The 20,510-nt window shown below is 41.2% G+C and overlaps 2 protein-coding genes across 6 annotated transcripts; both read right to left on the bottom strand.

The window, feature by feature from the left end:
- Positions 1–2,810: 2,810 nt before the first annotated feature.
- Positions 2,811–9,232, bottom strand: necap2 (NECAP endocytosis associated 2). Of its 4 annotated transcripts, none has more exons than XM_071520742.1 (8): positions 9,073–9,232; positions 6,746–6,846; positions 5,435–5,539; positions 4,846–4,927; positions 4,540–4,648; positions 4,255–4,399; positions 4,029–4,137; positions 2,811–3,874 (listed from the first exon to the last, which is right to left on the bottom strand). In XM_071520742.1, the coding sequence occupies exons 1-8, from the start codon at positions 9,165–9,167 to the stop codon at positions 3,832–3,834; spliced, it is 789 nt and encodes a 262-aa protein (XP_071376843.1). In that variant the 5' UTR covers positions 9,168–9,232; the 3' UTR covers positions 2,811–3,831. The 4 variants fall into 4 exon arrangements, with proteins under 4 accessions (XP_071376843.1, XP_071376844.1, XP_071376847.1 ...); XM_071520743.1 differs by having other exon boundaries at positions 4,029–4,131; XM_071520746.1 differs by having other exon boundaries at positions 4,029–4,125.
- Positions 9,233–9,663: 431 nt separating this feature from the next.
- LOC139645123 (SUZ RNA-binding domain-containing-like) lies at positions 9,664–15,236 on the bottom strand. Of its 2 annotated transcripts, none has more exons than XM_071520739.1 (4): positions 14,990–15,236; positions 13,201–13,250; positions 12,814–13,083; positions 9,664–12,678 (listed from the first exon to the last, which is right to left on the bottom strand). In XM_071520739.1, exons 1-4 carry the CDS (start codon positions 15,038–15,040, stop codon positions 12,564–12,566), a joined length of 486 nt encoding a protein of 161 aa, XP_071376840.1. In that variant the 5' UTR covers positions 15,041–15,236; the 3' UTR covers positions 9,664–12,563. The 2 variants fall into 2 exon arrangements, with proteins under 2 accessions (XP_071376840.1, XP_071376841.1); XM_071520740.1 differs by having other exon boundaries at positions 12,814–13,068.
- Positions 15,237–20,510: the final 5,274 nt, after the last annotated feature.

Genomic DNA, 20,510 nt, shown 5'->3' with positions numbered 1-20,510 from the left:
TGTTACTTTATGCTTTTGTTGTTTGCTTTTTTTGTTGTTGTTTTTCAAATACGCTTTTGGGGTTCTTTAATATTAATATCTATAGCCTAATATTTAAAGAAAATGAAAGTATATAACAGTGTTGCCAGCTGAGATGTCAAATGTTCAGAGATCAGAACTGCACTCCACCCAGATAGAAACGTATCATTCCAAACTCATATTTATAAAAGTCTAAACAGTTGTGAATGAAAAACTATAACACAAGCACTGAGTAGTACAGACTCATACATACCCATCTAGAGCATGAGGCTGTCTGTTTGGATTGCCATAGTTACAGACAAGAGGTTCATTATGTCAGTACCAGACCCCCCTTGCCTCAAAGCAGCACCCCCTCCTCCATCCCTCACCACACACACACACACACACACACAACCTTACAAGTAAGTGATTTACAAGCTATTATGTGATGTGACCTGCCTTCATGCACCAATTATATCACATATATTGACCATCTTGCATAGTTTATGCCCCATCTTTCGGTCAACCAGATTCACTTTGTTAACATATGTGGCGCCCCCTATTGGTCTGTTGACATCATGGTTAGCACTGATTTATGTGTGAGATAGCCGTGACCATACTGAGTGATTGATGGATGGATGGATGCATGTATGGATGTATGGATGCATGGATAGATAGATAGATAGATAGATAGATAGATAGATAGATAGATAGATGTGTGAGAGAACATTATGTAATGATAGCCTGCTAATACTGTAATATGAAAAGTGCTGCTCCTCTGACATAGCCTAAATATAATCCTAGATAGCGGAGCTCTGTACTGCTGAGGTCAGAGGTCAACAGTGGGAATTCAAGACTCGCACAGTCTGAACTCATATTATACCATCTAATGGAGTAAATGACACCTGTTGCAGGCTCATCATCATCATGACCTGACTAAACCGGACTATAGCCGAAACTGCTGCTGCTGAGTTGTACTTGCTAGAATGAATGAGCAGTAATGTGTTTCACAACCAATGTCCATCACCAGTATGTAGTGATAAATAGACAGCTGGGTGAACTGTGACCTCCACTCCATCATAAGACAAACAGCCATCAATATAAACAAAATCAACTGCCTCCCCCTTTTTGTCCTCTTTACAACACTTTGATGCCACTTACTATGGTGTCTACTCAAGGAGGTTTTATTGTATACTGTGTCAATTTCTGTCATCAACCCATCATCTAAATCCTACAACTCCCGACTAACAGAAAGGACACGCCCAATTTTTAAAAAGTTTACGTCGGGGGAGGATGGGGGTGGACACAGCACCCAACTCAATGAAACTGAGGGTGAATGTAGACATTTGTTCGGTTTAACACAAACAGCTGCAACCTAAACAGCGGACAGGCTCACATGATCTCTCGTCATTGTAAATCACAATCACATCCTGGATGTAAATATCATATCGAGATGTCCACATCAGCCTACGCAGCGATACACACTTACTTCCCTATATGTGAATTATTATTAGATCCTCACCTCGACTGATCGGCCTGTTGCGCATTATTCTGTCTTCCCTCCATTCTTCAAAACGGGCTTTTTTTTTTTTTAGCTACAGCAGGGGAAAAAAAGACACACAGTAGTTAGTGGTATCGGCAGTTTGCAGGCATAATGTTGCCTTGCTCCGAAATCTTCTCCATGCTTTTTCCGGGGAGGGACTTCCAGTTCATAGCGAGTAACAGTCTGACCACAAGCACAGTAACGAACACAGCATGATGATAGGTTTGTCATCATGTTGTCATATGATCACATCTTTAGTAGCTTAATACAGTTATAGGCTATTATATTGTATTGGAGAACCCACGTCGCCAAAGATTATAATAATAAATAAACAATAAAAAATCTCCCCGCCATGCTTTCCAAACTACTCGTTTCCTACATGTTTCTGTTTTTATTGTGCATTAGAGACGATTATGGCATTAAATAAGCTTCTATGCGGGATTGGGTAATTACGCAAATACTTGTAAAGGCGTTATGTACGTATGCGTTACAGAAAAATCAAGATGAAGTGTGTATATTTGTTATATACACTGCATGCTTGTATGCTGGGTCCTCTTATTAAAAAGAATAGAAACGTATAATTCACAAAGATAAAGAATTAAAATAAGAAATCCAATTAAAATAGAAAAATCAGGAGGGAAAAAAAGCATAAGAATGCAGTGCAAATTATGTACTGTGCACTGACGTGACAATTAAGTGTCAGTGTTTTTATTAAAGTGTGTGAGTGTCCATAGTAACCATTTATTTCTGCCAGAGCAGCCAAAAATGTAACTGTATGTGTTACACTACCTAAAACAAAATAATGCGATTGCAGACAGAAAAACTACAGGATTACTTTTAAAGTGAAAGGGATGAACTCAGAATTATTTCAGTAGTGGTAGGTGTTCATCTTCTTTTCAAAATGCATTCATGAGTTTGGGTAATCCCTTGGATGATGAGGCAACTAATAACTGTAATGGAATACATTTTAAAAGCCACCGGATCCCCATGCAGTATCAACACCTTTCCTGCACCACCAAAGCTGTACCAGGCTATTTGTCTGATGCTTGGAGAACTTGCTGCAGCTGAGAAGAGGAAGAACTGCTGCAGAGCTGATGCATTTGTCCAATGGCAACAGCAACAGAGCCATGGAGACAAGAGCATGCTGGTTACTTAAAGGTCTATGGTTTCTCCTCTCTACAATGTCACAGGCAGATTGTCAAGTTATAGCAAAATAAAAACAAGGCCGAAATAACAATATATTGTTTATTTACAAGAGAGCATAGGCTTACATTTATACTTTTTATTTATGTGTTTCTCAGAAAGGCACTTAAGCAAATATTCACTGCAAATTATAGACACAAGATTCTGAAAAATTTCAATTTGGTAAAAGGCACATTTTGAAATGTGAAAGAACAGACGTGAGGCAAGATCATATGAAGGGGGTATATAAAAACTAAAACAAACACAACCAAAAAATGTTCAAACAAAATAGTAATCATGTCTTCTTCCCAACACCATGATGAAAAAAATCTTAGTATATTTGATAAGGGCTTAAGAGGTTAATGTAAAAAACATTTTTCAAATCATCTCAGCTTTGTAAGGTTTCCTTCACAATCTTTAACAAGCAAAAGTAAGAAGAGAAAGCTAGTTATGAACAGAAAATACAACACACATAGAAAGGTAAACAAAACATGGATACTTCAATAGTAAAACCATTTAACTTTCACCAATGGCAAAAATAAACCTTGAGATGAGTAGTGCTGGTATGATGAGAAAAATCTGTACAATGATAACAGAGGAAAACAGTCGTAGGAATGAAAAGGAACAGAAGGACACAATCAGATCTAATTTTGCACAGCTAAACAGGGAAAAGATCAGAGAAAGGACTAGATACAAAGAAAACAAGGGAACCTCTAATTTAAGGAAACTCATAGATCTTTTCACCTGATTAGCGTGACAAGACAACCTTTCACTTCCACCATTAATATGCTCACCTGTCTCTAAGAGAGCAGAAACTCTTAGAGGCAAATGATGACAAGTTTAGTGGTATTCTGACTACTAAAGTAAAAAGACAGCTCCTGTTGCATAGCTGGGTATCAAAAAGTTTCTAAAACATGAACATTTTGCTTTCTGTTGGTCATTGGGCTACAGTTTATCTGAACAAATCAACTCTTTTCAGAACTAGTGCAGCGAATGAACCAGTCAAGTTTGCTAATAGTTCACCGTTTTTTTATTTCTTTAGCCACAATCATTCTGTCCGTGGAATGTATGGAGCTCAAGTGTGAGAATGTGTTTTTTCCACGACTCAACTAAAACTGCACCCATCCTGATTTGACAGTGTCTTTACTGGAGCTGTGGAGAAGAGGTGATGGAAGATGAGAGTAATGATGGAGCGAGGAAGAAAAATCCACAAAAACGAATCAAGACAAACAAACATTTATAGGATGGATTACTGCACAGAAAAAAACAAAAACAAAATACAGGTGGCAGCTGCTACAAAACTTACTTGGAACCTGCAGATGTGAAATCTCCCCACACGTCAGGAGCGGGCTGGGCTGCAGGGACAGGAGACCCGAAGTCTAAAAGAGTGGCTGGGGCTGGGGCTGGGGCTGGGGGGGGGGGACACAGTTGGTGACGGCAATCAGATTAGGTGTTAATATGAAAGCCATGAATATCGTTTACGTCGAGCTACGAAGAAGTTTGAAGAATGGGTAGAAAAACACAGTGATCACCAGTGTTTGTTTGTGCAGCTGGGGCTGTGTGCTGGGCTGCAGGAGGCGATGCAAGGCCTCCAGCCTTCGCTCCCGGTGGCGGAGGGAGAAGACCCCCACCCATGGGCCGCGATTTTGCACCGCCTGCATCCTTCTTTTTGATGTTCTGGGACAGAGAAAGGCATGGGAGCTTTTAAAATGTCCTCCTAAATTAGTTCCTCTCTTCCTCCTAAGATATTTTGCTGTTCAATGTATTATTTCATCCTTGTTCATGTCTCTGTCTGTGATGTTAGGGCTAACGCTCACCCCAATGCTGATCTTGATAGTCTGTCCCTCTTTGAAGCCAAGATCCAGCTTCGGTGCTGCGCTCTGAGAAGCTTCTAGTTTTGCAAGCTCACCTTCTTGCTTCACCCACCTGTAGGAATGACAAAAGAGAGTTTGTTATTAGTTTGTTCACCTCATCACACTTATAGATGGAGGAACAAATGTACAGAGATGTGTCCCCAAATATGAACCGGCTCATGTAGAAAGGTATGCATAGAAACATGTACAGGTCATGTGCATAAATGCAGATCAGGTCATCAAAAGGCTATGTAAGAGAGGGTAACTCACTTAAAATGGTCTTGTAAAGCCACGTTGAAGTCAAAGGAGTCTCCACGGTCAGCAAAACCCAGGCCGATAAAAGCGTGCCGTCCTTTAATCAAAGCCATTACAGAGACACAAACACATTAGAGCACTTCTTGCCTACTGGATCGCATGTTGAACAGAAATAATCCTATATCAATAGGCCTCACGCAAATGAGTATTAATTAAACTAGGCAGCTGAAAAGACCTTAAAGTGATATTTCAATTCAGTATCACATTTATTAAGCATGCATACCTCAGTATGACTTATAGAACTGTCAACATCTGACATTAGCTGTTGTGATAATTCATAGTCCAACATTTAAACTTATGAATAAAGTTTGTCACAGAATGCCGAAAAAAAAAAAAAAGACAATTTGGGTGGCATTGCCATAATATGTACATGTTATAAGTGCACCTTTTTCGAACAATGTTTTCAAAATAAAAGCAATTCCATGCCTCACATTTGAATTAAATCGTTTTGTTTTGATGGTTTTCATTTTTGTGGTGTTACAGAGTACCACGCTGTATTAGTATATGATTTCAATGGATGTAATTCTTGATGAAAGTGTCTTACCATTGTCATCCTGTATCCGGACCACAAAATACCTGCTGGAGTCTGTGACTGCTTCAACAACACAGCCAGGATACTGTTCGACTGGGGCTTGGGCAAACAGCTCTCCTGCAAAGAAAACAGTTATACCAATCAGTCCCTCAGAGAATATTTTCTATATTATATGCAGGCAAGTGCAAAGGTTGGTGAAAAAGGACAAAGCTGTGATAACAAGTTTGTTGATCACACTGAACTGTGATAAAAATGTGCTGATTTATGTAGTACTTATTCTCTTAAAGGATTTGAAGAGTTTTCTGTGATAAATGTGAAGGAAATGGTCACTTGCCAGCCATTCCAATGTTAAGATTAAAGATTTCCTTTTATTGTCATTGTATAAGTATAACAAAATTGTTTATGGTTTTTAAGAAATAATTACATCATGACTGTAGATGTGGGCAGGCAATATACATTTTAATATGCAGGATTATCTTCTAGAGTGAGTACAATGCTCCCAAAATCTGATTTACTTTGATCCCCTTTACATCTGGTGTTAACACGCATCCTGGTTGTTCAGACTGTATTCGGATAGAGAATAAAAATCCAGGTGTAAATGCAACCACAAGCCATTAACAATCTCATCACACAAACCACCTCTGGAGGTGACCAGAAACACATTTGGCCACATTAAGAATGTGTAAATGCAATTGCATCTCCAATCCACATTCAGCTATGTTAATGGTAAGAAATGTTCACATCCAACTAAGAAGCAAAGAAGCACACACTGAGCAAACAGGTGGCAGGTGAAAAGGACAATCAGGAAACTAGTGAAGGGGAAACAAGCAAGGCCAATTAGTCTGATGAAACTGTTAATAGTAATGACAACAGCTGGATAAAACTGTTCTGCTCAGGTGTTGCCTTTTGTAAACATGTAATTTTCCTATGTTTTGTGCACATAATGCCATTTTCGCTGTGCTTGTCATCTTTCTAAAGGATCAACATACATGAGGAGGTGATGTGCACAGGAATCTTTGTTTTGCAAGGAAAAGAGCTAACCAATTTCACCATGAACATGAGAGACATACAGTATATTAATGCAAGGTTTAAGTGGCTATCATTTAGAGACACAATCTGGATAAATGACACATTTAATGTCAGGTATAAAGGGGGCCCCAATTCACCAACTCCAATAAATTTATAGGAAATTGCCTTGGTGACATTGGCCAAGAGACATATCAACAATTCATGTGGTGACTTCAGTACATACTGACACACATAGCACAGAGATAACAGGACATTCAGTGGTCCACACAGCAGGGAGATGCCATGTTTGTTTACCTGTGTTTTTGTCCTCTAGCTTGATCAAGGCTACCTTGCCTTTGGAGGTGATTTTCATCCTACCGCTCCACGCAGGCTCGTCTAGCTTCCAGTCAGCAGCCCTAGAAAACCACAAAAAAAACCAAATCTGAATATGAAAGTAGTTCATGTGACTGTCATTCAGATTATTTTCAGTCAGGCGCCTATAGCCTTTGACAAGAGGAAGTGAGATCCAGGGGAATGTACTCGTCTGTCACGCTCTTCAAGATGGCTAAATAAGAGATCCACAGAAACAAAGATCTCTTTTATTCTGATGTTATTTGAGTAGACCAAGCCTTTAGAGTGTGGACAGTGGAGAATAGGTGTGTCTCAACTGTTTTAATTCCTCACTTCTTTTGTTTTGCCCTTTCTTGAACAGTGAGCCCTCAAATTTTTGGACAGGGACCCATTTTTTGAGGCTGCAGCTCTGCACTCCATTAATATGGGAGACAGAATCACAAACTGACTGGGAACAAAGTACATATGGTCAAGTTCTAATCTGACAGCATTTAATCCATTGTGTGTGGACAAACAAATTATATCAAATAATAATTTTGCACACCAATATGATCTCTTAGAGTGCCATTATACAGTTGTGTGGCCTATAAGCCTTTTTTTTTTTTTTTTTTTACAATTTGCTGTGCTAGAAAATATTTTTTAAAAATTCTACGATTTGGAATTTTTGTCTGAGATCTACATGTAGTATTTGATTCTATCAATGTAAAAAGAAAATTCTACATATTTGAAGGTATAAAACTAAAAAAACAAAGATAAATCTAGTGACCAACAGAATAGACCCCTCTCGTTTCACTTGAGGTAACTTCATATTTAGCTTGTAGTTAGAAGGTCTGAACTACTGAACTATTTCCATTCAAAATTGTTTTATTTCTACACTTTTGCAGGCAAAGCTGCTACTAGGTCCTTTCAATATATCTCATTGGGATTTAGATATAGAGCAGGAGACTCTGTTCAAAAACATGAGTATAGTGTGGAACATGTGGTTCACTTAAGGATGGCAAGACCCAAGGCACTCTCTCTGTACTGGACAAAAGAATTCAATTACAAGATTTTTGATAGTATTATCTTTCTATGGTCACAAGTGTGGTAGGTTTTGCATGGGAATACAGGGCTTCAAGACTTTCTTGGAGCACAAAAACAACCTTTGGGGACAGACATACAACTACTGAGCCTGCAAGGAAACGACACTCCTGGACATTGTTCTGAAAATTGTGTGCAAACAAATATTAAATGGTTGCATGACAGTGTGGATTTTCCTTTAGGTGGAAAGAACAAAATAAAATCTTAAGCAGGCTGCAACCTGGTGCACACACACACGTCAGATGAGCCAAACGCCTCCTGTTTAGGCTTGATGACATTATCACTTGGGCCTGTCACATGATAATGGAAAATTAGCCGATTTTAAGAAAACATATTTCATGTGACATTAAGCACGCGGTTAAACCCTCAAAGACTGAACATGTTGTGTAACCTAATTAGTTGTATATGAACTGTATAATGATGCCCTTTAACCTTAGCTGCCTGACTTGCAGGTACAAACACGGTCACTAACAGTAAGCAAGCGACATAGGTAGGTTAGATAGATAGCTTCCTGATACTCAGTCACACAGTCGGTTAGCTAAAGTTAGATAGCGTAACATGTTAGCTTAACGTCCCAAGGCCCATTATCGGACACGCTTTTGCTGGCTCGGGTGACATTTCAACCTTTCCAGGAAGCCCAACAATTTTGTCAGTGTATCCGCAAACAAACCACTGATCAGCTAATTAACAATCGCACTAAACTGTGTGTTTATCGTTCGTTTATGTAACCTACACATATTTTGTGGACGATTGCCGATGCCGAATAAACTTCGAGCAGAGACCCTGGGTCCGTTATCGGACAAGAACACAAGTCCTGACGCGGCTATTGAGTGCCTGTTATCGTTTTGGACCTTTTCCAACCAGAACATCAATGGTATAATTTATAATTTTTTTTCCCACAACTACTTGCTAACAAGATGGCCATTTGGCTAGGATGCGCCTGTCCAATTTTGGTAAGCAAATCAATTTAATTTGTACTCGTTTCTGCATCGGTACAAAAACTGGTTTATACATTGGTAAACCTGTTTATGTTAAATACTGTAAACTGGCTGTTTGGGTGGAGGTGTTTGTCCACATTTTGTGGGGAATATGAAAGCTTTGGTTGTCCGATATTGGACGCATTTTGTTAAATTAGCTTGCTGATCGACACTTGTCTTGCACGCTTGTCAGTTACTAACGTTACTAGTTCTGAGCGAACCCGATCAGCTTACCGATATCCCCGGTTAGAGGCCCGCGGCGGAATCCGATACACATGAACCTCTGGCTTTACACAGAGTATCGACTCATAACTGTTGTCTTCTGCCATTTTGTCAAGTTTCACTAACTAGACCAACTTCCCGAAATTCAATGGACGACCTCGTCTTGACTGGAGAGACGACAGACGGGAGAAGACGAGGTGAGGTTCTCAGTTAAAACAGCGCCTCACCTGGTGAGGATGGTTCGTGCACCTCCCTCTCTCTCTCTCTCTCTCTCTCTCCCCCTCTCTCTCTCCATTTAGCAATCTCTCTTTAAGCCCCCTTCACACTGATTTCACTCTGAAACATGAAGAGGTTATCTCAAATCTTTATTGAACTCTATAATAAATTCAGTGATGTCTCAATCTAAATGAGGTTAACTTATATGTGTTAATTTTAACTTTCCAATCAGTTATTCGCAGGTCTCATCACCAATAGGATTAATGGTAAGAAAGACAAGCAATTATATATATTTCATATGTGGATGTTTGGCTCACATCCTTTTTGAATGTTGATAATATCTGCCTTATCACACACAAAATGTTTTAATATTTAAACGTGTCCTACAGCTGCTGTGTTCTGCTCAAGGTCTCATGTTTGTACAGTAAGACATCCCAGGTTGTTTCACAAAATATAAAAACAAAAACACCTGCAAAGTTGTATCTCTTATTTTTAGTGTCTTTATTAAAGGGTACTCAAATCTCATTAGTGTTTTTCAAGTTTCAAAATGACAAGAAAATGACATCAATTCAGCTTCAGATTGGACAGAAACAGAGCTCAATAGGTAGATCATGATGGTTATCTACTTCCAATTCTCAATTTAAATGACTATAAATCCTTTTAATCTCAGTATTTTAACTGACCCCTGGGCATCCTGGTGGCTCCAGAGCACGCACTCTCCATAACATTGTGGGTCCAAATCCAGTTTACAACCTTGCATGTCACCCCCCTTCTCGTGTTGCTGTCTCTCTTCATTGTATATTATCTAAAGCAAAAATACTATCACAGCTGCACTTGGCAGCTTCGCACACTAGTGGCCTCAAAAGGTAACCGTTTGAATTTTGAGGACTTCAATACCCAGAAATCATGTGACGTGATGTCAGTAATCTGTGCACTCCTCTGACCCTAACTTTCTCATTCTTAGTGGCTGGAGGAGGTGGAAATTGAGAGTTTTTTACCCACTCTTTAAGTTTTGATTCTTCACTCCCTGTGCACTGATAAGACTTCCCATCAGTGACCAGAAATTAGTTTGGGCAAATAGGGCAAAACAACTGACACTACTCTCAGTTGCAGCCCCACTTTGTGATTTAGGCTAACAAGATGGGTGTATTTTTACTAATCTTGCTTAGTGCAGCTCTAAATATAGTGTCTGAATCAAGTTGGGTTCATTAAATGAGTTATTCCAAACGGTCAACCTACCACTAGTGCCCTAAGAAATACAACTAGTGCAACATTCAACCAGCACTACCATCACTGTCCACTCGAAAGTACCTGAAAAAAAATATTTCTTATGGTATTCTATTGCCGTATTGCTGGAATAGTAGGGTGTAGTGGGGGAGTAAAAACCATAACATCCAAGAGTACCAGCTTGAATGACATTTGTAACTGTTGTTGTTAAAACAGAGATCGTTTAAGGCATATAAGACTCAACACATTAAGTTTATTACTTTCCAGATCCCTCAAGTTTGAATTTCTACCAAATTGAAAATTATTACTCTCCTATTAGGTTTTCTAACAAGCTGGCACTTTGTTTGCCAACTAACAACAGTATTCGATTAGACTCCCCTCTTGCTGAATTCATGGTTTGCCAACTCTTGTTCCAAGTCATTTCCACAACAAGAAATCCTGGTGTTAATCATGTTAAATGAAAAACAACACAGGAACGACATGCACCAAAGCTTGGCAGTGGAGAATTTGATTTCATTCGAAAAGAGACTGATAAAAAGTTTACTTTGGCCTTCCAATATTTTTTGCATCAATTTTTTCGGTTTTCATCCCAGATTTACCTGACCCTAAACAGAATGTTTGCGAAAAAAGACAGAGCCTGACAAGCCTCTTTGATGCAACCAACAGTTTGGAGTCAGTAATAAGGTTAATTTTGTTCTGATTGAAGCACCCAACTCAATGAAGCCATCATCATCACAGCCATCACCCTCCATACTGGGCACCAACTAGTTATTTTTGAATAATTTACTAACCATCTTTTCCATAACACACAAGAAAGGGAATATAACTGCTGCTAAAAGAGATCAGACTCTTCTTTGCTAGACAGATGCGTTACAGTTGGCTGTGAAAGAGGTCAAGCCCGGTTAGACGGATTAAAAACAGGAAGGCAACATAAATGCAGACATTTGCAAAGGATTACTTGAGATTTTCACTCCATTAATCAGTTCAACTTTTTCCAATCTGTAAAAACTTCAATATGACACTACCAATATAATTTTTCTATGCAGGCTACACCATCTAGTTTCTTATACACCACTGACGTCCTGACACAGACATTAAGAAACAATGTAAACTGTTTAAAACAAAAGATAATTCGAAACAAAACACAGCACAGGTAGTTAGGCAATTGGTAAAAATAATCCCGGGAGTAATGTAATAATTATTGCTTGAACAAGCTTAGACTTAGTGACACTCTGTCTCTCTCGTCCATAATCTTTGGCCACAGGCTGTGTGCCCACCGGGCGTTTCTTTTCTAGCCAGCAGTGCCAAAACAGACGCCTGTGGAAAGTGCTGGTTCTGGCCACTGCTGTTGCTAAGCAACTATTAAAAAAACCCATTTGAGCACGGTGCACTTTTACTAAAAGTGTAATTGCTTTGAGTTTCCAGCGCCTTCCTCTCTGAGTGCTGAAAACATAGTAAACTGTCAGCACTGTCGAGCACTTCAGCACTTCATTTCCACTGAAAAGAAGACAGAGAAGGCAGCGCTGTGGAGGCAGAGCCCCGGTGGACACGCAGCCATCATCCACTTTCCATCAGCGGAAAGGCCAGCTCATTCGTTTTCATGTCTCCAGAGAATTCCCACAAATTCACTAACTCTTCTTATTCTCCCTGGAGGGTTAGAAACCCGATGCCCTGGCTCTCAGAAGGCCAATGACAGAGAAGGGGAATCATAGGGCACCTCATGGTACGTCATAGGAAGTATCACAGTGTGTAGGGACCTGAGGCAAAACCCTGTTCACAGTGTGGAACACAAGGGGTTTACGATCCCCGGCTGATTTCCGCCAGCCCCTTGCAACGTTCCACACAGGGAGGAGACAAGGCGAATGGCAAAGCGCATGCCAGTGAGCAGAGTGGAGAGGACAGAATAGTTTGTCTCATGTCCATATCTCTAACGTCTGTCAACCTTTATGTCATCCCACCACTCTGCTCTTCATACACAATGCCGCTCACACAGCCCCTGTAACTGCCACCCTACATGCCCTCTCAGGAGAGACGGATTCCTCACAGCAGCCGGCTCGTGTTTATCTGCAGAGGCGGAAGCCTGAGGTGCCGTCCGGGCCAGTCGGTTGGCGGAGCACATGGTTATTTGGACGAACTGGTTCTGATGGTTGTTGCTGCGCACTCACACGAATTTGCCTGACGACAGGAGGGGAGATGAAGAATAAATTAGTGCTTTTTCTACTTTGAACTTGTAAATCTAGATCTGTTCTTCTTAACTTAGAACTGACGTGGAGGTTATTTTTTGGGGATTTTCAAAAAATAATGTCTTACCTGTCCTGGCATGGTTTGTCCTGAGGCGTGTCGTCAGAAGTCGCACTACCCAAAATTCGTTTTCGGGCTTCTGCATACTCTGCCTCCCTCTGGGCCAAAGACTTCATCTGCTGAGAAGGGCGGGAGGAGGATGCAGGGTTTCCTGCAGTGCCATTATTTGAAGGACGCTTCAAAATTCTAATTTGCGGTGGGGGGGCTGCAGGCAGAGAGTCGTCCTGGATTACAATAGCAGTCCGCATAGGTGAGCCACCCGAACTCAAGCTGGACTTCCTGCATAGTGGGGAAGTGAGAATAAAGTGCGAGAAGAATACAATTAATGGTGAAAAACTTTGCATCTACACCTTACCTATTTTCTGTTTGCTTATAAATTATTTTCTGTTTGCTTACTTTGCTTCCTGATTTATTTTCAGCTTAGCCTCAAGTCGTCTCTCTATTTCCTGCAGAGAAAACAAATGCAATGAAAGAGAGATTGAAATGAATGTATGACGTGTCATCTATAAATGACTGTAACATATTCATAGCTTTGCCTCACTGTTCTGTATAACAAACAAGACAAAATCAAGATTTTTAAGTTGCTGATCAGTTGCTGACACCTGAAAAAACATACATTTCAAAGCGGTTAGGACATAATTCAATCATCACAAACCAAAAATACCAAATTACCTATGGTAGGGGATAATCACCCATTAAATCTCTGGTCCCTGTTAGAGTAGCAGCTACTAAGCAAAGTTAGGCAGGTCAAATGTGCTGATATTTTGATGTGTTTCTTGCACCCTAGGTGCTCAGAAATAGCCACAAACTGCACCCATAGGACCACAGGGAGGCGCTCACGAAGAAAACAAATTTAATTTACTAAGAGATGTTTTCTTTTTCACATCAAGTGTGCATCTACACTGGATTTTATCTGTAGGCAGTTTGGACCATTTTTTGTACATTTTTTAACAGACTGTTGCATAATTTCTATGCAAACATGCTTCTTTAGTCAGGGACTAAAAGAACACTTAAAATTGTGATTCTCTTTCTTTGTGTTTACTTTCACATAATATTTCTGATAGTAGTTCAATGTCTTATCTAGGGTAAGCAGTTACATGCAGCTTCATGTCATATCTTGTTCACAACAATCTCTTTATACTAATGAGTATTCAAAAGATCACCATGGAAACAAACAATCAGTGAACAGGACAAGCTACATGAATATCTCAGTATCAGATAATATAAGCTTATCCCAGCTATCCGATTCAGGTTTCTCATAATCAGGATAATTTAATGACCCAGGTAAGAGCTTATCTGGGTTATTAAAAACAGGATATCATGTTAACATGCAGCAACTCTAATATGGAATACTTGAAAATCCCAAATATTGACGTGATATTGGAGTGCAAACAAAACCTTTCAAACTTTCAAAACTTATCAATGGGTATGAAAAAAACTTTCTATTCACACCATATGGGGTACTGGTATAGCACAATGTGGTTTGGATATCTCGGAGCAACTACTTCAAAATGCTTTATCTTGTAAAGAGTACCAAACTTTGTCTTTCAGTGACACACTGAAGGTTTCAGGTCTTTTATGCACCATGCACTCAAATACCAGGGTATCAGTACAGAAGACTTTCTTCATGTGTCAGAAATCAAACAAAATGTCTTGATCTTCAATCTTTTGCACAGGGAAATATCTATTGGATCTAAATGAGAGTAATATTTCAACTGTCTCTGTTCAATGACCCTAACCTAATGGGCCAAGTCTACATTGTAAAGGTAACATTCATGGATGTAGCCTATTACACTCAGTAACATTACGCTGAAATTCAGGCTGTCATTTCCGCAATGGGCGGGTCCAAACAATTGGGAGAGAAATTGTGATATCGAAAACCTCGCAAATTTGCCAGCTAATTTAAATGCAACTTGGTAGGTGTTTTGTCGGGTTTTCCAAGTCGGGAACTCGTTTTCCAGCACATGAAATGAACGCAGGATCGGTTGCCTTAACCCCACTGTGGGGCCGAGTGGCCCGCAAGGCACAGCCAGGAAGCAAGCCGACTGTTTTTGATGAGAGAACAGGCTACTAAAACACTATTTATGCCTTTGAAAGCCCCAGCACTTTGAGCATTACAAGCTACCCGGCTGCCAAACTAAAGTCAGATTGCAATCTAGTAAGCACAACACGTAGCCTTCCTCACCCCGCTGTCCGCCGCTTCTTCCCAGCTCTCTGCAACCTCTTCGTCCTCCATGTTTACAGCACTGGTTTGTTTCCTCCTCGGTTCTGGCTAACGTTAGTTCCCATCCGTGCAGAGGACGGTCCTCGGCGTTCAGGCAATGGAGACCGCAGCAGCCCTGCGGGTGAGGGTTCACTAGACAACTTTTATGTTAAAAATACACAGGAGGCCGCTGAATATTAAATGAACAGAATTGCAAAGGTTTGTCTCGCTGTGTTACTGCTCCGCTGAACGCTGTCTCCCTAAATGCCTGTTACTTTAAATTCAGCGTCACATCCACCTCGGTTATTTCTAAAATGGTCTCTGGTGTCGTCTACACACTGTTCAGGCGGACCAAAAAGTTCCTCATTGTCGTATGTGATTGTTGTTGGTTAGATTTGGCTTTCTGATATCTTCAGAACTTATTGCCGAAACGGTCGCAAGGAAAATGAGTTGGACATAGCTAGTGTATTATTAACGGACAGCTCGCATTCAACCATGAGGTTATCGTCCAAACTCTGAAATAGTTGTAGTACTGACATTGACAGTGTTTAGGAGACGAGTGCCTGCGAAGCTCAACTTCACTACCTACTCGTATGTTTATGTGACTCTGAATACTAGGTGACACACACATCACCACTGTCAACAACACAGAGTCGTTGCTTGCATTGGGTTACCGAGGCTGCGGCGTCGAGAGCGCGCACGGTCCTCTGTGGGAGTGGGAATTTACCGCCAGCCATCTTCTTCTTACTAATACGTTATGTTGGTCAGTAACTTCTCGGGGCATTACCGCCACCAACTGGAATGTAAACCATTAAACGGCCGATCGTGCTTATGCTGTCTGGCGTTTGAAACGTCCTGATCTTAGCAATGTTTTTAAAGAGCTTCTTGCAACGCATTTTGACAGACAGGCTTTCATATAATTGGTTTTCCCTTGTTTGTGCTTGTCACATTTGTCTACTTGAGTAAGCGTTACTAAATTAAATCAAATGTCACTTTTTGTCCTAGCCTATTTGTTATTTTATTGTTTATGAAACACCTTGTAACAGTGTTTTGATTACAATGAAGAGAAAAAAGAGATGAGGCAAAATTTATTTATTTATTACTGTCATAAGCAACCATTTTTCACAATGCATGCACATACATGTGCATGGCGGCTTTGCACACACACACACACTTCTTTCCAATGGCGCCATGAAATGTCTCCTCCGCATTTATCCCATCCTGGCTCGTCCTCCTCCACAGGCAGGCCAGGAGCAGTGGGCAGCTTGCAGCGCAGCGCCCGGGGACCAACTCCTTTTTTGACCATCGCTGGTCAGGCGACAATCTTCTTGCATGTTTTTATCGGTGTTATATGGAGGAAACCCCAGGTGAGCACGAGGAGAACATGCAAACTCCACACAGAAAGGCCCTTGTTTTTTACGAGATAACCCACCTGGGCACTAGGCACCGAAGGCATGCCCCCAGTGCCAACAGCGACCCAGGCGGGGAGGGGCTGTCGCCTCACAGCAAGCGCCACCGTGCCACCCAAGTTCAGACAAGGGCCCCTGGGCACAGATACCTAGTAAGGGCCCCCAGTTGGAATCCTTTCAATGCACAGTAGGCCTACGCTATATCTTTTCATAGTTTACAAGCTGGCAGCCTCTATTAAGCTTTGGTGTTAGTATAACGAGGTAGAGTTGTGTGGTGCAGTAATACTATGTCTCATTAAGTGTGTAGGTATTCAATTGAAAAAATAAAACCGTCTTAGACCCACGCTTGCTATCAAAATTGTGTCAGAAGCAGCACCAGCAATACAAAGTGATCTTGGTGTTTACCTAGACCAGTTTGTGAGCATCTCACCTGCACTCATCTGAAGACCCATCTAGTTCACTCCATGGCACAGAGCGTGGGACATGGACTTTGACAGGCGGACATCTCTGTCCTGGTAGAGAAGGAGGCACAACTCATAACAGACACACACACACACTCGGCTCTAACTATACCAATGGTCTAACTATACTCCCCAAACTTGTTTCCACCCTTGTTTGTCTCTTTGTATAAAACTATTGTAGTTTCCCACAAGTTCAGTTCACTTGTTCTGTTTCTGTATGCTGTTCTCCATAGATGTAATAATAAAGACTTTGCTGAACAACACCTAACCAGAGAGAGGCTCATTTCTTCAACAGTGGATGTACAGAATAATGATCTGAATGCAGCTTTGTGGTTGACATCAGACCCACTGCAACAACTAACAGATAACTGACCATTAGTTACATGGTCAGACAGAGTTTTATGTAAAATATAACAATGTAGGAACAATACCATCCTCCGTCTAAATCTGTCTCAATCACATACTTATCCTATCTATATTCAGCAATATGTTAAGACATGTTTAGAGCTGCATTATATAAATAACTTATGTTTGACTAAAATGTCAAATGCGACCTTATTATTCTAAGGTCATGATGTGACATCAGGATGAGGTAAATGTACCACACCAGTTCCACTTTCATTTCTGAGTTTGACAACAGTATATAAATTGCAAAAACACACAATTGATACGATAAAAACATAACAACAACTATAGATCCAACACAGCTTTTGTATTTTCTCTACAACATTGTATGTCCAGCTGTCTTAAATTCTCTGGATGCAATGTTGTAAAGGCGGTAACGAGCTTAATCAATCTCCTCATCATGGAAGGCTCCTTGGGCTTTTTGTGGAGTTTTTCTCCCACCTCTTTTCCATCTTTTTCTCCAGAGCCTCCCACCTCTGCCTCTCTGTTGTTAGATTTGAGGGCCTCCTTTTCCATCTCATCAGCCTTGAGATCGCTGAAAAGATTCTGGGTGGTCAAGGCCTCCTCTGCCTTCTCTTTCTCGAGCATCTCCTGGTGGAGGGCCTCCTTCTCCTCATTCTGTTCCCTCAGCTTGATCACCAGCTTCTCCACTGCCTTGAGCCTCATGGTCTGCTCATGGTCTTTCTTGAGTATTTCCTCCATTTTTCGTTGGAGGGCTTCCTTCTCCTGGTGGAGGGCCTCCGTCTCCTCCCTCTGTGTCTTGAACTCAGTCACAAACTGTCTGGAGATCATCGATTTCTTGCCAGTGTGCCTGCTTCATCTCACAGATCTTGTTTGTCATGGCCAGCTCATGGGCACTCTGGAGCTTTTCTTGGCACTCCTTCATTTCTTTGTGGAGGTCCTCATTCTGTTGGTGCAGGACCTCCTTCTCCTCCTTCTCTGACTTAAGCTTGGTGGAAAGCTCTTTTCCCATCCTTCTCAGGAGAAGTCTCTTATCCAATATCACTTGGTGGAGGTCAATCATCTCCAACCGACATGTCTGGAGTTTCCTGGCCAGCTCGTCGGTGTTAGGGCCGGTTCACATGCTGCGTCTTTTGCTCGCTCAAATCCAATCCAATCCAAATTCATTTCAATGGGGGCGCGTGGCAGATGCACGCAAATGCGAGGGCGAAGCGGTAGCGACGCGCATGCGTCCAGGATCTACCGGTGATATTTCCGCACTCTTGTATTTTTGCAGGCTTGGAGAGAGGGATGCATTCATGGTGAGATCTTTTTCTGCTCCATATGTAGATCAAGAAGTAAAGCTACTATGACAGTTTTACTGTGATGGTAATCCATTATTTCAGATAACTACTAACAAACGTTGTGTGAAGTTGTTGTCTTTGGCTGCTTGGCAACGGCAGGCGCTCCTGTAGTGCAACCGTCCAAGCACACTTGATAAAAGTTTGGTGTTCACTGTCCACTCAGCGCACCTCGCATTTTCCAAGCGTTTTAGAGCGCTGTATGTGAATCAGCCCTTACGGAGCCTTTCTCTGAGTTCCTCGATTTCTTTGCGGAGGTCCTCGTTCTCTCTGCAGAGGAGTTCTCTGCCTGAAGGTTAGTGGCCTGCTCACGTTCTTTCTGGAAGGCCATATTCTCCTTCTCACAGGCCTTGAGTTTCATGGCCTGCCCTTTAATTTTCCAGTGGAGGTCGTCATTCTCCCGGCAGAGGAACTCATTCTCCTTGTCTGCCTTAGACTGCTCATGTCTGCAAAAGGCCTCCTCTCTCTCTGGGGAATTCTGGCCACTCCTTTTCTTTCTGGAGAGCCATATTCTCATTCTCGCAGGCCTCAAGTTTAATGGCCTGCTCCTTCATTTTCCTGCGGAGGTCCTCGTTCTCTTGGCAGAGGAACTCATATTCCTGCCCGCGTCTGCTTTTGGCCATCTCTTTTCTTGAGTGCCTTCAGTTGTTGCTGCAGGCCCATATTTTCCATAGCACAGTCCTCAAGTTCGGGGGCAAGTTCCTTATAGTTTCGCCGGATGCCTGCCTTCTCTGCTTCACACGCCTTCAGCTACCTGGCTAGCTCATAGGGATCCATGGTCTCCTCATTGTTGAGTTGTTCTTTCCGCTCCATGTCTTGAGAAGAACCTCCTTCTCTTTGAGGAAGCCTCAAATAATAATCTGTAAAGCCTCAGCAATAATCTGTCTCTAAAAATATCCTGTTTCTCAGAAAAGCGCGCTTCTCTCTTTTCTCAATGTAAACGGTCACCGTCTTTGCACAAAATGAACCTCTGTCACTGCTGCATGCTGTTTTATGTTTGAGTTCCAATTGTGTCATAAAGAAGAGCGTGAGCAGGCAGTGTGATGTCAGTGACAGTTGAGAAAAGTTGGGAAGATTCCAAAGAATCAAAAGATGCACAATTTTAACTCCAGTGAAGTTATATGGCTGTCTCAAATGGCTAAAATGCCGCCTATGTAACATAACATAATGTTAATCATGCCCAAAATATCCATGACTTCTAACCCGCCACCAAGTTGTTTGTCAGCAGTGTTATTTTTTAGGTCGACGGCAGTGTCTTTCCGGTGGGAGCAGCAACTCTGTCACATCAGAAATGGAAAATCTTAGAGCAGAAATACTTAAAAAGTTAATAATCTGGTATCAGAAGAGAAAAGAAAGAAAGAGAGGGAAAGCAAAGGAACACAGTGAGTTCCACTTTGCTGAGTTGCACTTTTTTTTTTTTAGCAAGGTGAGTCTACGGTCCATGTTAGCTTAATTTTCAGATCGAGGCTACACATCTCTATATGTTGACTGTTCCAGATGAACAAACGTTAAAAGCAGCAGTGGGAGGTGAGTGTTTAGTGTGATGGGAACCCTAACCCTATCCCTTCAAATTCATATTCAAAATGTTTAAATACAAAAGTGAGATGAACATAAAAAACTATTGTATGCCCTCATTGCATATATAATATTGCTATGCCTATTATCTTTTTTTGTTATTGCACTTATGGGAGAGAAAACTAAATAAACAATTACAAAGGAATTACAAGGTGCAAATACATATTATTCTAGCCATAAAAAACATATTTTAAAGTGCAAAGTGCCTCTGATTGCCTGCAATGCCCTAAAATCTACTGTATGGCCACACAGTAGCTGCATGGTTTATGACTCAGTGGGCCCTATTCTGACAGATCAGGAGTGGAAAACAACATTTTGGGGTCTTCGTAAACCATGACTTTACATAATGAGG

The sequence above is a fragment of the Centroberyx affinis genome, unplaced genomic scaffold (genome assembly GCF_046629955.1).
Source record: "Centroberyx affinis isolate AG114_WGS23_722 - 3 ecotype Tasmania unplaced genomic scaffold, CSIRO-AGI_Caff_v1 ptg000824l_1, whole genome shotgun sequence".
Classification (NCBI taxonomy): Eukaryota; Metazoa; Chordata; class Actinopteri; order Beryciformes; family Berycidae; genus Centroberyx; species Centroberyx affinis.
Note: the sequence above shows the minus strand (reverse complement) of the source record. Positions and strands in the feature narration are given on the sequence as shown.